This window comes from Dipodomys merriami, unplaced genomic scaffold (genome assembly GCF_024711535.1).
Source record: "Dipodomys merriami isolate MVZ:Mamm:240054 unplaced genomic scaffold, mDipMer1.0.p SCAF_6, whole genome shotgun sequence".
NCBI lineage: Eukaryota > Metazoa > Chordata > Mammalia > Rodentia > Heteromyidae > Dipodomys > Dipodomys merriami.
Window position 1 is genome coordinate 70,467,781 of NW_027206179.1, and position 17,506 is coordinate 70,485,286.

The 17,506-nt window shown below is 39.4% G+C and overlaps 1 protein-coding gene across 3 annotated transcripts in view; it reads left to right on the plus strand.

The window, feature by feature from the left end:
• Micu2 (mitochondrial calcium uptake 2) overlaps window positions 1-12,582 on the plus strand; it is a 95,175-nt gene extending 82,593 nt beyond the window's left edge. For 2 of the 3 annotated variants that reach the window (XM_070003117.1, XM_070003118.1), the window contains 5 exons: window positions 1,343-1,440; window positions 4,887-5,058; window positions 9,443-9,551; window positions 10,115-10,272; window positions 12,138-12,582. In XM_070003117.1, coding sequence (XP_069859218.1) covers window positions 1,343-1,440; window positions 4,887-5,058; window positions 9,443-9,551; window positions 10,115-10,272; window positions 12,138-12,242 — 642 coding nt within the window. In that variant the 3' untranslated portion in view covers window positions 12,243-12,582. The remainder of the gene's footprint in view (window positions 1-1,342; window positions 1,441-4,886; window positions 5,059-9,442; window positions 9,552-10,114; window positions 10,273-12,137) is intronic. The other variant, XM_070003119.1, reaches the window with a different exon arrangement.
• The last annotated feature ends 4,924 nt before the right edge of the window (window positions 12,583-17,506 follow it).

A 17,506-nucleotide genomic window follows, 5' to 3' on the forward strand; every position in this document is an offset into this window, starting at 1 on the left:
TGGCTTTACTGTAACCTTGATTGTGCTCTATTGGATAAATGCCCAGGAGTGGAATTGCTGGGTCTTAGGGTATTTCTATATTTCATTTTTAAGGATCCTCCATACTGCTTTCCAGAGTGATTGAACAGGCTTACATTTCTACCAATAGTGTATTAGAATTTCCTTTTGGCCACATTCTCACCAGTATTTGTTATTGTAGGTTTACTGCATAATGGCCATTCTAACATTCTAACTGGAGTAAAGTGGATTCTCGGTGGTTTTTTTATTTGCTTTTCCTTTATTTCCTTCAGAAATGTTGAGCATTTCTTCATGTGTCTCTTGGCCATTTTTACTTCTTTGGAGAAGTCTGTCTTGATGCCCATTTATTGATTGGGTTGTTTAAGGTTTTAGTGTTTTTTGTTAAGCTCTGAGTACATTCTAGATATTAGGCCCTTGTCTGATGTATAGCTGGTGAAAAACTTTTTTTAGTTTTTGATAAAGTTCTCACAATGCAATAATCTCACATCCCACTTCTGTTCTCTGAAGCTGGTATAAGGAAAGGGTTAGGAGGAATAGACCATACCACACCTAACGTGTCTTTTTTTTTTTTTGCCCTAAATATTTATCTTACATTTATACCTCTCCTTTTGTTGTTTGGTTAATGATTTCATTTTTCTATAAATTGAAGGAAGAATCTCTCATTGCTTTAATAAGAAAAAAAACAAATGTTTTGCACTGTGTGTGTGTGTGTGTGAGTGTGAGTATGATTGCTTGCTGGTCCTGAGACTTGAACTCAGGGCTTGCTACTGTCCCTAAGGTTGTGTGCTCAAGGCTAGCACTCTACTTTTTGAGCCACAGCTCTACTTCTGGCTTTTTGCTGGTTCATTGGGGCTAAGAGTCTCACAGACTTTGCTGCCCAGGCTGGCTTCAAACCTAAGACCTCAGGCTCCTGAGAAGCTAGGATTACAGGCTAATCACATGTAAATGTGAGTAACCCAGACTCTATTTTGCATTTCTAACATTCAGTTTAGTCTCCTGCTTTAATTCTCTCAGCTCTGTTCATTAGGAACTACCTAAAGATCACATTTTGATCTCTATTCTCAGCTATTAGCCCCACCTAAGAATTTCTTTCCTGATCGTTTATCTTGAGTATTTCTAGTCTTTATTTTTCTTTTGTCTAGGCAAAGATGATTTTAGAACACTAATGATTATACAAAGTAGCAGACCAAAGTATTAGCTCTATCCTTTTCTCTTTTTCTTAACTAAAAATCATTTCTGGGTATTATCTCAAGAGTTCCAGTATACAAGTTCTGTTTTTATCTTTATAAATAGTTACTTTAAAATACTATGTGCTTTTTTAAAGGAACCAACAGTGAAAGAACCTGAAATGAATACAACTCTTCAAATGCGTTTCTTTGGGAAAAGAGGAGAAAGGAAACTTCATTATAAAGAATTTCGAAGGTAAATTTAAATATGTTTATTTAGGAGAATTCAATGAGTAGGAAGTGAAAAACTGAACATATTTCCCAGAACTCCAGACCGTACACATAAATACTATTTCTGAGCCAAGTGCTGGTGGCTTATGCCTATAATTCTAGCTACTCAGGAGGCTGAAATCTGATTACCATAGTTCAAAGCCAGCCTAAGCAGGAAAGATTAGAGATTCTTTTTTTTTTTTTTTTTTTTGCCAGTCATGGTACCTGAACTCTGGGCCTGGGCACTGTCCCTCAGCTCTTCAGCTCAAGGCTAGCGCTCTACCACTTGAGCCACAGCACCACTTCCAGCTTTTTCTGCTTATGTGGTGCTGAGGAATCGAACCCAGGGCCTCATGCATGCAAGGGCAAGCACTCTACCACTGAGCTACCTTCCTAGCCCCAAGATTAGAGATTCTTATCTCCAATTAACACCAGAAAACTACAAGTGGTGCTGTGGCTCAAAGTGCTAGCTAGAGTGCTAGCCTTGAGCAAAAAAGCTCAGGGACAGCAGCCAGGCCCTGAGTTCAGGCCCCCTGGCCTACAAAAATAAATAAATAAATAAGATTTCTACATTTGCGTAGTAGTTATCTCTAAGAACTAAACTTAAGAAACATAAAGTTACTATGTTTAGGAAGTGGCTCTGTGGCTCAAGTGGTAGAACACTAGCCTTGAGCTGAAGAGCTCAGGGACAGCACCCAGGCCCAGAGTTGAAGCCCCACAAGAGAAAAAAAAAAAAAAAAAAGTTTCTATGTTTAAAATAGGAAAAATACTATCTATCTCATAGAATACAATATTCTTTTTAGTAACTTGATATTTGTAACCAAGAGATATGCCCTTAGTGTCAATTTGTTGTTAATATAAAACAAATTGGGCTGGGAATGTGGCTTAGTGGTAGAGTGTTTGCCTAGCATGCATGAAGCCTTGGGTTCGATTCCTCAGTACCACATAAACTGAAAAAGCCAGAAGTCCACTGTAGCTCAAGTGGTAGAGCTCTAGCTTTGAGCCCAGAGACGCTCAAGAACAGAGTCCAAACCCTGAATTCAAGCCCCAGGACTGGCAAAAAAATAAATAAAGTACAAATATAAAACAGACTACCCAACAATACTTTAAAAAAAGGACCATTCATATTTGGGTACACAGGGTACAGTCTCCTTCCCCCTCCTTCCCCCAGAATTGGCTGATTTTAACTGGGCTTACTTTTGTGTTAGAATCTACTGTAGGTTGGCCTACAGGTGCCTGTTTTAAAATTCCTCATCTGGAAAACATACCTTTTCCATTCTTTAACACAAAGGTTGGCATACTTTTTTTTGTAGAGGCAAAACAGTAAATGTGTTCTGTGTCACTACTACACAGCTTTACTCTTTTTGTTGTTATTGTTTTCTGTGTCAGTCCTAGAGCTTGAACCAGGGCCTAGGCGCTGTTCCTAAGGGGTTTTTTTTGTTTGTTTGTTTGCTTGCTTACTGCTAGCACTCTATCCCTTGAGCTGCATATACTTCTAGCTTTTTTATATAGGTATTTTAGGCTGCACTTAAGCAAAGCCATCAGCAGCCTAAGGGTGCTGAGATATAAGTAAGAAAGTGGCTAAGAGTGGAGTCTGAGCTTCAGTAAGGATGAAAATAACAAGGGTGCTACACCATATCCACAGTACTGTGGCATCTACTGTCAGTATCCACAGCACCTTAGCAGCAACTGTCTATGCAACATACATGGCGGTTTTTTGTTGTTGATGTTTTATTGTCTTCTATATCTTTCAAGGTCAGATAGGCATTCTTCCCTTTTACAACTGGCACCAGTAAATATGTATCACATCATTAATTAACTCTATTCAGGAACAGGGTCTTATCTTTCATTTCTTTCTCATTCTGTAGCCCAATGGCTATCAAATACTTTTAGGTTCCTAATCAAGAATAATCTCTTGGACGCTTCCACTTCTTTCTGTCCCACTTTCCCCACCTACTCCACTATACCAAAAATGCAGTTGTCTTTCACAGGGCTCTGTTTTCTTGTCTTGTCTTCCTCAGTCAAGACCAAGTCTCAAGGCCACCATGAAAAGAACAATTAGCTATGATTTTAAGCCAAATTTCCTCCTTATCAATTTACTGTGCATTCACTTGCAAGTAAATTATTCTATTATGAATCCTAAATAAGAATCAGTTGAAGGGCTGGGAAGGTGGCTCAGTGGTAGAGCACTTGCCTTGCATGCAGTAGGCCCTGGGTTCGATTCCTCAGCACCACATAAGCGGGAAAAAAAAAAGCCAGAAGTGGCCCTGTGGCTCAAGTGGTAGAGCGCTAGCCTTGAGCTGAAGAGCTGAGGGACAGCGCCCAGGCCCAGAGTTCAGGCCCCACGACCGGACCCAAAAAAAAAGAATCAGTTGAATGTCATCTCAGGATAATAGTACAAGAAAATTCAATTAAAAGACAAAAAATATCAGAAATGGTCTTGCTGATTCATCAGTCTACATTTAAAATGTTTAAAAATTTAGATAAAATTCTCCTTTGATCTAGAGAGAAACATGGCATTGAAAAATCTGTACATTCAATACATTAAGAGAATGTTGTATGTAAGATATTCTTACCTGTGTTTGGGAAAAATAGAAAACTTAAAGCAAATAATTTTTTAACGTTGGCAGCTTTTCCCCTGTTGACCTGGAATGTACCTCTTTTTGCCCCATGGATTTCCATTTAAGCTGTGATATGACAGATAGAGATCTTTTAACATGCGGAAAAGTGAATAAGGGATCTGCAATATATTAAAACTTGTGAAGATTCTAATATTTTCCACATGATTTACATTATAAGTAAATCAAGTGTAACATTTCTGGATTTTTGTTCAAAGAAAATAAAAATTAATCTGATGTCCTTTTAATTTATACCTTTCCCTAAAAGCTGTTGGTGAACAATTCAATCAAAGTGCCATATTTTTCTTATAAGGAAGGAATGTTGAGTCATATAGATCTATGCTATTATCCAAAAGATTACAGAGATTTTTTTTCAGATAGACCCTAAGCTTTTGATGCAAAGCCATTGATTGCATTTGCTAGTTTCAATGTCAAAAAAAAAATGAAGAACTACTAATTATGACTAATATTCTAAGAACATGGTATCCCCTAAAATTTAAAACTTTCTGATTGTTGATTATGTTTCTATATTGTAAAAATTGCTTTCTGTGGAACTTTTATTTTCTATGACTGTATCAAAGCTCATCAAAATGTAGGTTACCTGGTAAATCTGCACAAACAAACTGAATACAGGAAGTCTCAAATTGAAGCAGGTACTGGAGTTTATCAACTTCTCTGTATCCTTCTCCCACAATCCCTTGGGAAACCCTACCTTCATTGTGCCCACCATATTAAGAGGCTAATAGTGAAATGAGTAATAATATTAAATTTGAATATCACTACCTGCTACTATATTTTATGTTTTAATATTCAGATTTATGGAAAATTTACAAACAGAGGTTCAAGAAATGGAATTCCTGCAGTTTTCTAAAGGTTTGAGTTTCATGAGAAAGGAAGACTTTGCAGAGTGGCTCCTTTTTTTCACTAACACTGAAAACAAAGATATTTATTGGAAAAATGTAAGAGAGAAGTTGTCAGCAGGAGAGGTAGGTATGCCCTTTCCTTATGCATATGATAAAAATGAAATAAATTAGATATTTTTTATAACTAAGTTAATTTTTAAATTAACCAAGTTTATACCATTCTTTATTGAAATATGAAATCAAAGAATTTTTTCAACACAGTTTTCCTGTGGGTGAATTCCTTCCAAAGTCAAAATCAATATAGCAACTGTGAATTTGCAATTCTACTAAAGTCAAGAATAAGACAAGAGCCAGGCACCGGTGGCTTATACCTATAATCCTAGCTACACAGGAGGCTGAGATATGAGGATCAAGGTTCAAAGCCCAGGCAGGAAAGTCTATGAGATTCTTATCTCTAAAAACAACGCAGAGAACCAGAAGTGGCACTGTGGCTCAAATGGTAGAGTGCTCACCTTGAGCTGAAGAGCTGAGGGACAGCACCCAGATCCAAGAGTTCAAGCCCTACAACCAACAAAAGAAAAAAAAAAAAAAAAGATCTGGGCGCCAATGGCTCACACCTGTAATCCTAGCTACTCAGGAGGCTGAGATCTGAGGATCACGGTTCAAAGCCAGCCCAGGCAGAAAAGTCTGTGAGACTCTGATCTCCAATAAACCACTAGAAAACCGGAAATGACGCTGTGGCTCAAGAGGTAGGTAGAGTGCTCGCCTTGAGCTAAAGAGCATAGGGACAGCACCCAGGCCCAGAGTTCAAGCCCCACAACTGACAAAAAAAAAAAAAAGTAAGAAAAAAAAAAAGAATAAGACAAGAATTCAATAACCTCAAACCTCAATCCTTCCAATTCCAACTTCTGAGTAACTAGAATTACAGGTGTGAACCACTGTGCCTATTTCACTTTATATTATATATTGTTCTAAATATATTTAGAGTAGAACTTTTTTAAAGGTATTTCAAATGCAAAAGAAAATATATATAATAGAAGACACCATTTAAAATCACAATAGAAATATATAACAACTAGAAATAACTATAACAGGCCAGATGTGATAATGTATGCCTGTAATCTCCACTGCTAGAGAGGTAGAAGTAAGAAGATTGCAATCTGAAGTCAGCTTACTAAAGTGTAAGACCCTATGATAAAAACACTACAAGTGCCTGCTGCCAGTGGCTCACACCTGTAATCCTAGCTACTCAGGAGGCTGAGATCTGAGGATCACAGTTCGAAGCCAGCCCAGGCAAGAAACTCTGTGAGACTCTTATCTCCAATAAGCCACCAGAAAAGTGGCAGAAGTGGCACTATGGCTCAAGTGCTAGAGCACTCACCTTGAGCTGAATGAATAGCTGAGAGACAGCGCCCAGGCCCAGAGTTCAAGCCCCACGACTGACCAAAAAAAACCTATAAGTAGCCAGACGCCAGTAGTTCACACTTGTACTCCTAGTTACTTAACAGGCTGAAATCTGAGAATCACGGTTTAAAGCCAGCCCAGGCAGGAAAGGTCAAGAGACTCATCTCTACTAAAATATCCAAAGAAAGCCAATACAAGAGCTGTGGCTCAAGTGGAAAGAATGCTAGCCTTGAGCAAAATAAGTGCAGGGACAATGCATAGGCCTTGAGTTCAAGCCTCAGGACCAGCACCAAAAAACTTTGGAAATGAGGAAGTCCCCATACTGTCAATAATTAACAACAACAACAAAATTAGGGATAGCTAGGCACTGGTCATTCATGCTGTAATTTAGCTACATAGGATGCTAAAATCAGAGAATCCACTTTCAAAGCCAGCCCAGATAGGAAAGTCCATAAGACTCTTTTCTCCAGTTAACCACCAAATAGAGAGGTTTAGGTTTGGTTCAAGTGGTAAAGTACCAGCCTTGAGCACAAAAGCTCAAGGACACCCAAGCTGCCTGCATTCAAGCCCCAGGACAGACACCAGGGGAAGAATAAGTAAGTAAGTAAGTAAATAAATAAATAAATAAATAAATAAATGAGAAAATTTGAATATACATATTTATATACGAAGACATTTTCATAACCTTGATAGATATAAAGGAAAATGCACTCCTATTTCAAGAGACTCTCTCTGTTATTGAGTAGGAATCTCAGTATTGAAAACAAAACTGTTCTTCTTTTAATTAGTCTATAAATGTAATGATTATATTAGTCAGAACAGCCCATACTTTTTCTAGTTACAAACTTAACCATAAAATTCTTATGGCTAACATCAATGAGTTCTTGTTCAACCATGCTACATTTCAGTTGTAGGCTGGAAAAAGCACTGTCATAGTTACTTAGGAATCCAAGTCTCTCCAAGGCTCTGCTGTCTTGAAGCCCCATCATCTGGTAGAGACACCATCCTCAAAGGCTGTGTCAGGAAAAGAAAGGAAGGAATCACATTCTAGGAATTGAATGTCTTGGCCTAAAACATCACCTGACACTTGGCTATTGGCCAAACTAATCACATAACACCACCTAAATGCACAGAGGTGAAGAAGAGTGGTCTTTCCCCTGTGTAGGAGACAGAAAAACCCTGATATGAACGAACTCTAATGGGTCTCAATAAAAATGCCATTAAAGGGAAACTAGACAGGCCATACAAGTTAAAATGAAAAGAATGTCAAGATATGAAAGTTATCAAGCCTAGGTAACTAAAAGAGTTTCAGATATGAATTTGACAGATCAATTGAACAAGAATACAAAGTACAGAAGTCAACTCATATGCACATGAACATTTTCTATATGTAAGATAGTATTTCAGATTAATTCATAAGAATTATTAATAATTGAAAATTTCACTGGTCAACTGATGGACAAAGTAAGATAACTCTACCTCATTGCTCTAAAACAATCCAGATGGTTCTAAACTTAAAATCTTAGAGAAAATGAACCTGAGTATGTATAGGAAAAATTTGGGGGGAAAATATCTTAAAGAGGAACAGATATAGATACAGATCTTTAAAAGCAAAACTCAGAAGCTTTCAAGTAAAAATTGTTGAAATGAGTACCTAAAAATTAAAAATTGTATCACTTCCTCTCATCTTCATTTAAAGATATAATCAAAGACACATTAAAAAAAATAAAATAGGGTGTGGGATCTTGGCATCATCCATTTAATACCATTCTCCTTAATTTGTAATTGAATTTTTAAAACTTCATGAATAACAAGAACTTTAAGGGGTCTGAGCTATTAAAAACCAACATGTTAGCCAGGCACTGATGGCTTACTCCTGTAATCCTAGCTACTCAGGCAGCTGAGATCTGAGGATTGCAGTTCAAAGCCAGCCCTGGCAGGGAAGTCCATGAGACTCTTATCTCCAATACACTACTCAAAAGAAATAAAGCTGGAGGTGACACTGTAGTTCAAGTGGTAGAGTACTAGCTTTAGCAAAAAGAAGCTCAGGGACAGTCCCCAGGCCCAGAGTTCAAGCCTCAGGACCAGCAAAAAAAAAAAAAGTCATCGTGTTAACAACTGTAAAGTTACATATTTTTAAGTTGCTCTGTTCAATTTTATGACTCCTTAGAGAAGCTACAAGATTAGAGGCAAAAAAACAACAACCTTAAAGCTGTATTATTTGCATAAGTATCATATTTGTGTCAGCTCTTTTCTTACCAAGTCCTCTGAGGGTGATGCCGAGAAGCCAGATGATCTCTAGGATCATCTTGAAGTCAAATGAATACTCATTTGAATACTCATTGCTCCACTTAGTAAACCCTTGGGAAGCTACTTACATAAAATTTAGGCCATGACCGCACGCACACAGTAAATGACAGAACTAAAGATTAAGCATAGTCCATCTCACTCCAAAACCCACTACTTTTTCAATGCTGTGTACACTGATCTAACCAAGTACAAATATACTCAACAGTATTTGTCTCCTGCGCTGCCATAGCAGAGCACACATTGAGTAGCTTACACAATAGAAATGTATTTCTTCACCATGCTATAAGTGGGAAGTCTGAGGTCAAGGGGCTACCTTTCCAGTTACAGGGCACTTCCTCACTGTGCCCTTATATAGCCACACACACAGAGAAAGAGAACGGAAGTGAGCTCTGATGTCTCTTTCCCTGTAATAGCAGTCCTACAGGATTGGCACCTCACCCCTGTAACCTGCTTCTACCTTCATTTCCTTAGGGCATCAAAATATGAATTGAGGGCAGGGACAAAATTCATTCTGTAACCCAGGACCATGCCAAGGCTTACAGTATGCCTCTCTAAGAGCTCCCATTCACAGTGTCCGCTCTACACCACCATACACAGTGGCCATACACATCTCTCCTGGTTCCTCCTAAGTTCTAAAACCTATTTTTCTATTATTACTCTGTGTGTCAAACTTTTTAGTAGATTTGCTTAGAGAGATCTAAGTTCATAAGCTTTATGATAGAAGACTGATCATTAAATTCATTTGATTTTTTAATGTATTCATAAAATTGTAATAACCTTTTATTTTCATTAGAGCATTAGTTTGGATGAGTTCAAGTCATTCTGCCATTTTACAACTCACTTGGAAGATTTCGCTATCGCCATGCAAATGTTTAGCTTAGCTCATCGTCCTGTTAGAATGGGTAAGTAAAATCATTGATGTTATCTGTAAGCATTTTCAGTCTATTCTTGAAGTAGTTGATACCAACCAAGGAGTCAGCCATCTGTAAAATAATTTGACTTTTATTCATTGTGATTATCACTTATTTAACATTTACTTTAGGGCTGGGAAGGTGGCTCAGTGGTAGAGCACTTGCCTTGCATGCATGAGGCTCTGGGTTCAATTCCCCAGCACCACATAAGCAAAAAGAAAAAAAGCCGGAAGTGACACTGTGGCTCAAGTGGTAGAGCGCTAGCCTTGAGCTGAAGAGCTGAGGGACAGCGCCCAGACCCAGAGTTCAGGCCCCACGACCGGACCCAAAAAAAAAAAAATATATATATATATATATATATATGTCCTGTAAAGCTTTGATTCAATTAAAAGTTACAGTCTTGACATTTCTCAACCAAATTTATGATTGAAATGCATTTACAATGAGTGGTGTTTAGTGTCTCATTTCCCAAATAAGAAGAACTTTTATTTTCACAATGAAATGTAGATCAAGTCTAGCCTGGCTGATGGCCTGTTTTATGTTCTGTTTTTTAGCGGAGTTTAAGAGAGCTGTGAAGGTAGCAACAGGACAAGAGCTCTCTAACAACATTTTGGACACTGTTTTCAAGATCTTTGACTTGGATGGTGATGAATGCCTGAGTCATGGAGAGTTTCTTGGGGTGTTAAAAAACAGGATGCATCGAGGTTTATGGGTAACCAATTTTGAATTTAAAAAAAATTATTACGCAGCTCACACCTGTAATCCTAGCTATTCAGGAGGTTGAGATCTGAGGATTGTAGTTCAAAGCCAGCCTAAGCAAGAAAGTCCATGAGACTCTTACCTCCAATTAACCACCAAAATGCCATCAGTGGAGCTGTGGCTCAAGTGGTAAAATATTATCTTTGAACAAAAAAAGTTAAGGGACAGTGAGTACACAGGCCCTATGTTCAAACCTCAGGACTGGCCAAAAAAAAGTTGTTAGCATGATGTTCATCCTAAAAATTTAGGGCAAATATGTTAGCTTAAATAGAAGTTTAATTATTTATAGAAATTATGAGGCAATGACATAAAATGAGATTGTAATTTTTTTTTAATCTGGAGCCAGGTGCAGAAGGCTTGTCCCTATAATCCTTGCTACTCAAGACACTGAGATCTGAACATTACAGTTTGAAGCAAGCTCAGGCAAGAATGTCTGTGAGGACTCTTATATCTAATAACCTACCAAAAAGCCAGAAATGGAGCTGTGGCACAAGTGGTAGAGTGCTAGCCTTAAGTAAAAGCAGCTCAGGTTACAGCACCCAGGTCCTGAGTTCAAGTCCAGAACTACTTCCCCCCCCCCCAAAGAAAAACAAAATTGTTCCTGGATCTAATAAAAACTGCTGCTAAGAACTTATAGCCTAGTATTTGGCTTAGAGCTCTGTAGTTAGACATACCTGAATTCAAATCCTGTATGCAAAGCTACTTCATTTTCCTCATTTCTGGATTATGATTGAACTAAGAGAATCTGCCAGGCATAATTATGAGAAGTAAGATACCATTATCTGAGGCACAGCAATGTTAGTTATATCATTATTCACTATCTATGGGAAGAAATCAACCCTAGAATTCTGTTGAGACTAGAAATCTACTACAAGTGGATTCCACTAATACTAGAAGTACTCTCATGAAAGAAACATAATAATTGGTAGGTATGGGCTGGGAAGATGGCTCAGTAGTAGAGTGCTTGCCTTGCATGCATGAGGCCCTGGGTTCAATTCCTCAGCACCATGTAAGCAGAAAAGCTGAAAGTAGTGCTGTGGCCCAAGTGGTAGAGTGCTAGCCTTGAGTTGAAGAGCTGAGGGACAGTGCCCAGGTCCAGAGTTCAGGCCCCCACAAACAACAAAATAAATAATAATAATTGGTAGGTAGGAAGGAAAAGCAAGATATTAGAGACTGTGATGTTCTTGGTCATGAAGGCGAATCTGTTCATTTACAACTTAGAAAAGTGAGTTCAAGCTTCCTTCCACACACATAATTTACAGAAACTATATGAGATTTTTAATAGCAAACCTGTTTGAAACTATAATCTACCCCCAAGTAATTTTTGGGGTGAGGGAGAATATAAAGGAAAAAAATAACTAAGTAAACATGAAATCGTTTAAAATGGAAGAGAATGATGTAATTTTTACTTTTTTAATCAATTACTTTATTAGCATTCATTAGTTGTACAAAGGGGGTTTTGGTGTAACACTTTCACAATGTGTCCAAATCAACTCTGCCTTCTCTATCACTCTCCTTCAGCCTCTTCCTCCTCCTCAAACAGCAACAGTTTTCATTTTTCTATTTTTATATGTGCAGACAGAGTCCACTGACCATCCATATTCTTCTTCCTTCACCTGCTTCATTATCCCTCCCACCTTCTGCTGGCACTCACCTCTCCCATCAGAGCCTGTTTTACTTTCCTGTCACTTTTTTAGTGTGTGTTAATTACACCATGGAGTCCTGCTGTGGTATTTCAGATATGCATATATTATATTTTGATCATAATAACCCTCTATTGCTTTCTCTTCCCTATTAATTTTTACTTTTGATTAACAGGTGCCACAACAACAGAGTGTACAAGAATACTGGAAATGTGTGAAGAAGGAAAGCATTAAAGGAGTAAAAGAAGTCTGGAAACAAGCTGGAAGAGGTCTTTTTTAAAGAGATAATGTAGCAGTTACGTTATTCCACATGACAGATTTGGGGATTGGTTTTTCATAGTACAAGCAGCTTTTCTTAAATCTTCATTGACTCCCTTTGTAATGTAAAGATGCCTTCTGATTTAATACTCTGTTGATAAATTTCCATTAAATGACAATAAAAAGAAAAGAGCATATTCATTTACAAAATAGATTGAATCCTGTCAGATCTATATCAGAAGTAATGTTTTGTGCTTTGGTAAGATGGAAAACCTAGTTACTCTCTGACTTCTTGGGTAAGATCAGATGTGCTTTCTGAAAGGTTGAATAAATGCTTGTGAGAAAAAGCAATGGATGAACAAGACCAGTGTCAATTCCAGATATTATGTGCGTCTGATAGAGTAAATGAAGTTTCAAATTTACTAAAAGTTGTTATCTTTATCATCTCAGAAATTTCTCATGTTTTATTTCAGTTAATAGCTTAGCTATGTCTTTGTTGTCTTTAACATATGTCTCTACATCTTATCTGGAAGCAGAATAAAGTAATTACACAGATTCAGAAAAACTCAGGGCTTTTTATTTTTAAATGTAAATGTTTCTTTGTTTTGCGGGTCTCACTGATCTGTATTCTTTTTTTTGTTTGTTTGTTTGGTCATGGGGCTTGAACTCTGGGCCTGGACACTGTCCCTCAGCTCTTCAGCTCAAGGCGAGCACTCTACCACTTGAGCTACAGTACCACTTTCGGTTTCCTGGTGGTTTATTGGAGATAGGAGTCTCATGGTCTTTCCTGCCCCGGCTGGTTTTGAACTGTGATCCTCAGATCTCAGCCTCCTGAGTAGCTAGGATTACTGGAGTAAGCCACCAACACCCAGCCTGATCTGTATTCTTAAAAACTAGTATGAGATGTCACTCAGAGGCAGAGTGTTTGCCTGGCTTCATGCCCAGCACTGAAAAACACTAGCAATAGTTGGGAAAATTTTTGTCATAAGATCAGGGTACCATGAGATATACTGAATTGTTTCAATGAATGTTTGAAATGGCCTTAGATATGGAAATCAGTACAAGGCTTCCCAAAAAACTAAATAGACATACCTTATAATTCTACTATATCACTCTTGGGTACATATCCAAAGGAGAGTAAATCAATATACAAGAAAGATACTGGAAGTAGCACTGTGGCTCAAGTGGTAGAGCACTAGCCTTGAGCTGAAGAGCTAAGAGTCAGCACCCAGGCCCAGAGTTCAAGCTCCGTGACTGACCAAAAAAAAAAGCATACTTGGGGCTGGGAAGGTTGCTCAGTGGTAGAGCACTTGCCTTGCATGCATAAGGCCCTGGGTTTGGTTCCTCAGCACCACATAAGCAAAAAGAAAAAAGCCGGAAGTGGTGCTGTGGCTCAAGTGGTAGAGCGCTAGCCTTGAGCTGAAGAGCTGAGGGACAGGGCCCAGGCCTAGAGTTCAGGCCCCACGACCGGACCCAAAAAAAAAAAAAAAAAAACAAATTCAGGAAGGTTTCCTGTGTTTTCAACTTTCCTAGCCTCTCTCTTAGTGCTGACTATGGCTGCTCCATTCTCCACAGCATCCTGTGAATTCTCAACTCTAGCAAATCAAGCCCCTTGCCTCCCACAAGTACAATGTATACTTTTCCACCTTTCCCACTCTTGTCCTAATAAAATTCTAGGCTGCAAGATGCTGGCCATGTATCAGTAGTTTATCTCTAGCAAACTTAAATCAAGAACAGGATACCTTGGTCATCTTTATCAGTCTAGCTTAGTACCTGGTTATCATAGACATCCAGCAAGTATTTGTTGGATTGAAGGAAAGGAAAAGGACCAAGGCTGTGAGCAAGGGAGGATTAAGGGAGAAAAAAGGAAGGCTTTCAGAGTTCATAAGTGGATGAAAAGCATGCTAAATCCCTGCTGGGTGCAGAGTACATGGTGGTGAATTTAAAGCACATGGTCTCTGCTGCAGTAGGGCTTATAGTTAAAAGTAAAAACTTGAAACTAACCAGAATGAGTTTTTAAGTGACTATAATTATGAGTTAAGGTAAGCAGTTACGTTAGAAAACAGAAAAGGAGGACTGGGAAGGTAGCTCAGTGGTAGAGTGCTTGCCTTGCATGCTCAAGGCCCTGGGTTCGATGCCTCAGCACCACATAAGCAAAAAGAAGAAAGCCAGAAGTGGCGCTGTGGCTCAAGTGGTAGAGCGCTAGCCTTGAGCTGAAGAGCTGAGGGACAGCGCCCAGGCCCAGAGTTCAGGCCCCACGACCGGACCCCCCCCCCCCCCAAAAAAAAAAAAAAAAAAAAAACAGAAAAGGAGACTTTTTGGTTGTTGGTACTAGAAATTGGACTCAGGACCTCATCTCAAATATATGGCTGAGCCACTTTTTTACAATAGTTTTTGTTTGTTTTGTTTTGTTTTTGTCAGTCATGGGGCCTGAATTCTGGGACTGGATGCTTCAACTCAAGGCTAGCGCTCTAAACTTGAGTCATAGCACCACTTCCAGTTTTTCTGCTTATGTGGTGCTGAGGGATCAAACCCAGGGCCTCATGCATGCAAGGCAAGCACTCTACCACTGAGCCACCTTCCCAGCCCAACAGTGATTATATTTTAGGTAGACTACTGCTTTCTACCTAGGCATGTGCCTGAACCATGATCCACTCTATTTTAGGCTTCCCCAATGGAGAGCCGGGTTTTGAGTTCAGTTGTATAGTTGAGGGGTAGTCATTTTCAACTAGGCCTGTTTTAATGTCAGGATGAGAATGTGGGTTGGCTGCTGGTGGCTCACACTTGTTATCCTAGCTACTCAAGGCTAAAATCAGAGGATTGTAGTTCAAAGCCAAGCAGGCCAGAAAAGTCCATTTGCAAAATAATTGTCAAAGGGGTATAAGTTGGAGGCATGTCTCAAGTGATAGAATACCAGGTGACCAAGTACAAAGCCCTGAGTTCAAACCCCAATATTGCCACACACATACACACACAAAAAGAGTTGAGATGTGGAACTGAGAAGACTCAAGTCATCCAAATACTCAGTGAATGCCACAAAGGGTGAGGCACTTCCCTGGCAATGAGAAAACAGATGGGAACACAGACCAACCCCATGTCCACACAGATCTTACATCTGACACACACGCTGCCAGTTAAACAGGAAGCAACATGTACCAGTGCCTAGCCTTATTTTTTTATATCCCTCTAAGCATCCCACATAGGCGGGATGACAGACACACATCAACATGGCCTAGCCTATTTGGTTATTTTGGTTTAATTTGGTTTTGGTTTTGGTCCTTGGGCTGGAATTCAGGACTTGGGCACTGTTCGTGAGCTTTTTTGCTCAAGGATAGTATGCTATCACTTGAGCCACAGCTCCACTTCCAGCTTTTTGGTGGTTGATTGGAAATAAGAGTTTCCTGGACTTTCCTGCCCAGCCTAGCTTCAAACCATGATTCTCAGAACTCAGCTTGTAGGATTACAAGCTTAAACTACTAGCACCCAGTTATGCCCAGCTTTTTTGTACTGGGAATTGAATTCAGGACATTGCACTTCACTTGCTAGGCAAGGGCTTTGCCACTGAGCTACATCCCAGCCATATGCCCAGATTTTTAGTGGTTGAGATTGTTTTGCTCAGCTGGCCTTAAACTGGGATCTCCCTAGTATCTGCCTCCCAAGTAGCTATGATTACAGACTTGAACCACTGCACCCTGGTAAGACTGTATTTGGGTGATTAGAAATCAAATTTTTGCACAACTGTAATCCTAGCACTCAAAAGTCTGAAGCCAACCTGCACTGTATTTCAAGATCCTGTCTCAAAAAACCAAAGCTAAAAATAAAATTGAGCTGAATTTTGGGGGGATTTAGTTTTGTCTGTTGAGGGAGAGTTCACTATGTAAGGCTAGCCTCAATTTTGCTATCACCATGCCTTGTTCTTCCAAATATTACAATTACAAAAACACCCTGCCTCACTCTGAAAACAGAACTCGTTTCAAATTTGAAAGAAAGTGCTTAATCTCAAAAGAACTGTATAAATAAGTAATTTACTTTTCTATGATTTTTGCAAAACTACTTGATCCTATTTGAAAAGCATATGGGTTTGTACCAAATAAGCTAACTAGATTAGCCAGTGATGCCTCATGAGACACTCATTTTGCAAGCAGCTGTACTTCCTAAAAATCAAAACAGAACCTTTAGCCATGTGTTTCTTTTTTTTTTTTTTTTTTTTTTTTTTTGTCGGTCGTGGGGCTTGAATTCTGGGCCTGGGCGTTGTCCCTCAGCTCTTCAGCTCAAGGCGAGCGCTCTACCACTTGAGCTACAGCGCCACTTCCGGTTTTCTGGTGGTTTTATTGGAGATAGGAGTCTCACGGTCTCTCCTGCCCGGGCTGGCTTTGAACCGTGATCCTCAGATCTCAGCTTCCTGAGTAGCTAGGATTACAGGCGTGAGCCACCAGCGCCCGGCAGCCATGTGTTTCTTTACGGTCATTTTGTTGAATAAATGGTCATTAAGAATCCTAATGTTTGGTTGGTTATGTTGTTATTTCTCTGTTTATCTTTTAAAAGGTGGAGAGCATGATCTCCTGAGCTGTGACTTCATCCATCTTCCCTACTGTCCAGGGATCTCATCATGCCTCTGGCTTCCATTGTCTCCCATGAACTCTAGGCACATTTGCTTCTATGTTTCTGTGTGTGTGTGTGTGTGTGTGTGTGTGTGTGTGTGTGTGTGTGTGTGTGTGTGTGTGTGTGTGTGTGTGTGTGTGTGTGTGTGTGTGTGTGTGTGTGTGTGTGTGTGTGTATTTGCTTCTATTGTGTGTGTGTGTGTGTGTGTGTGTGTGTGTGTGTGTGTGTGTGTGTGTGTGTGTGTGTGTGTGTGTAATGGACCTTAAACAGAATTTTGCAATCTCAGGGTTTTTGTTGATTTTTTTTTTTTTTGGCCATGGGGCTTAAACTTAGGGCCTGGGCTCTGTTCCTGAGCTCTTTTGCTCAAGGCTAGTGCTCTACCTCTTTGACATAGCTCCACTTCTGATTTTCTGGTGGTTAGTTTGAGATCAGGGTCTCATGGACTTTCTGCATTGGCTGGCTTTGAACAGTGATCCTCAGATCTCAGCCTCCTGAGTACCTAGGATTACAGGCATGAGCCACCAGCTCCTGGCTGGCTTGAGATTTTTTGTTAGTTTGTTTTTGTTTTTTTTGCTCATGGGTGGTTGGTGCTCTACCAGGATTGTGCTCTGCCAATTGAGCCTCACCCTCACTTCCAGCTTTTTGCTGGTGAATTAGAGATAAGAATGTCTCAGGGCTGGGAAT